Here is a 2471-nt window from a genome sequence, read left to right on the forward strand (position 1 = left end):
GGGGGGGGGGGCCACGCCTCCCACAGGAATGCGAACAGCAGCAGGGAACCGTCCCCTCTCCCCACCCCTTGTCCCCATAGATGAGCTGGCTGCGACTACCTTGTTCCCATAGGCACATTCACTGCCCTGGCTGGGTAGTGCTTGCCCCTGCCCCACTCCCTCCCTCACCGTGAGGGCCTTGATCTGCCCCTCCACCCTTCTCCCACAGACTTACTAGCTGGACACTGCTCTCCAAGCTGCCAGGCTGCGTATCAGCTATCAGATCATTATTGCCCAATATGGCTGATTAATAATTGGCCAGTGGTATCAGCAAAAATCAGTGCACCCCTAGTTCAAAGCAGCAGCATCATAGGCTGAGCAAATACCTCACTTGTAATGGCCACTGAAGTTAACGTTAGATATTAGGAAAAATTCTCTCACTAGGAAGCTAGTAAAAGCACTGGAACAGGTTATCCCAAGGGGCTGTGGAAGTCTTTAAGACCCAGCTAGACAAAGCCTTGGCTTGAATGATTTAGTTGGGAAGTGGCCCTGCTTTGTGCAGGGAGTTAGACTAGATGACACACTCAGGTCCCTTCCAACCCTGATCTTCTATGAGTTTGATTACAAAGGATCTCTGGAGATGCAGGGAATAAAAACCAATTTCAAGATCTTTTCCTTGTTTGTTTTGTTTTTATAACATCAGGCAGAAGTTTAGGAGCATGCAGTGGGGAAAGAGGGGGCAGAAGTGAGAAAGCAGGCTTGGCCTTGTACATTCAGTTTTTCCAATAATGATGTATTCAACATGAAATTTATATTTATTTATTTATTTATTTATTTATTTATATCTCAGTCCATGTTTTACTTAACAGGGAGCATATCTATCTATCTATCTATCTATCTATCGAGAGAGAGAGCGAGCGCCCTCAGTCCATGTTTTACTTAACAGGGAGCAATGAATGAAGTGAAATTTGTTTTAAATAGAGCAGCTGGGTCTAAGATTTTAGTGTGAAATTCAGGACAAGACAACTAACTGTAACCCCTGCAGTTATGGGCAAGTATCTCCTGGTTGCACCACTCCAGGCAAGTAGCTAAAGCTCAAGACTAGACTAGAAATGCTGCAAAAGCAAGAAATGCAAAGCTGGATGCTCTCCCCTGAAGGACTGCTGGAACAGCAGATAACATCAATATCTTTCAGACATACTGGAAACAAGCACTCATTTGGCACTGAAGTTAAATTTGACATGAGACAGAAGGAAGAAAAGAAAAAAATCTATTTTTTTCCAGTTGCACTGCGATTACAGAAATAAAACCATGTTTTAATATGTTGAGAAGGGGGGAAGTGACAGTTGTCAGCATCCTTTTTACCTGGGACATAAATTCATAGGCCACTGTTTCATGATTTTCAAAACCAATTTCTCCAGCAGCCAGTGCTCCCTGTAGAAATAGCCGGAGAGGCAACTCTGCCAATTCTGCTTTGATCAAAGCACTGATGGTCTGATGGGCAAATGAGAAGATCTTCTGGCATTTCTTTTCCCATTTGTCATCCTAAAGAAATAAAGGTTAAATCAAAGCTTGAACTAAGTAACCACAAGAGGAAAAGAAAATTTAGTGAAGTTTAATTGTAACAATCACTGACACACTTCCCCTCAGCTCATCTTACTCGGCTCTGCACACCATTATGACAGAAGAATATTGACTCAAGCTGAAATAGGTTAGGATATAATGTATATTTTTATACTGCTATGCCACGACCTAAAATTCTCAATAGCTTTTCACATAAGTGACTTGCACATCTATGAGTGCTCAAAGAAAAAACAGAAGACCATGACCATCCTTAGCACCAGCCAGAATTTCAGAAGCACAAAGTGAATTTGGCATTAGTAAGCCATGGATCAGCTTATATACAAAGAGCTGAATGGGAAGGTCATTAAACTGTGAGCCTGAACAATGGAAGACTGCCCCTCACCTTAAAAACTTATTTTAATGAGGGATATTTTAACATATCGAACACCAATTAATACTACCAGCGTATTAAGGGCCAGATCCTATCCCACAAGTTAGGCTCAAGTATCACTTAAATCCTTAAGTGACAATACAACATAAAAAGATGGGTGGGTCCTCTCTTCCGACAGTCCCAAAATGGGGGTCACAAGAACTTAAGACAGAATCGTACAAGTTTTTCAGCAAACTTGAGCAAGTGGGATAGGACCACTGGGACCAGCGATTCTCAGCCATGGTGTCACAGCATCCAGGGGTGCCTTGAGATGCTTTCAAGGGTTCCATGGAAAGCCACACAATGTTAGCTTCATGCCCCCTGGATCTGTGTGCGGGCCAAGGGTGTGCTCAGGGCAGGCGGTGGCACCGGGAAGAGGATGGGCTACAGCCACCCTCAAAATTAAACCACAGCCCCTTTCCCAGCACTGCCACCGCTTGCCTTGAGTGCAGCCCCAACCCGCCCCCCCCCAAAATAGCCCAGCACCACCCCCAGTCCC

General features: G+C 44.4%; 1 protein-coding gene across 1 annotated transcript in view; it reads right to left on the reverse strand.

Annotated features, from left to right (window-relative positions):
* The window catches only part of VPS35 (VPS35, retromer complex component), a 47750-nt gene that overhangs the window by 6494 nt on the left and 38785 nt on the right, over positions 1-2471 (reverse strand). The window contains exon 14 of the mRNA XM_019505647.1: positions 1345-1524. Coding sequence (XP_019361192.1) covers positions 1345-1524 — 180 coding nt within the window. The remainder of the gene's footprint in view (positions 1-1344; positions 1525-2471) is intronic.

This window comes from Gavialis gangeticus, unplaced genomic scaffold, assembly GCF_001723915.1.
Source record: "Gavialis gangeticus isolate Ggan-Ray unplaced genomic scaffold, GavGan_comp1, whole genome shotgun sequence".
Lineage (NCBI taxonomy): Eukaryota > Metazoa > Chordata > Crocodylia > Gavialidae > Gavialis > Gavialis gangeticus.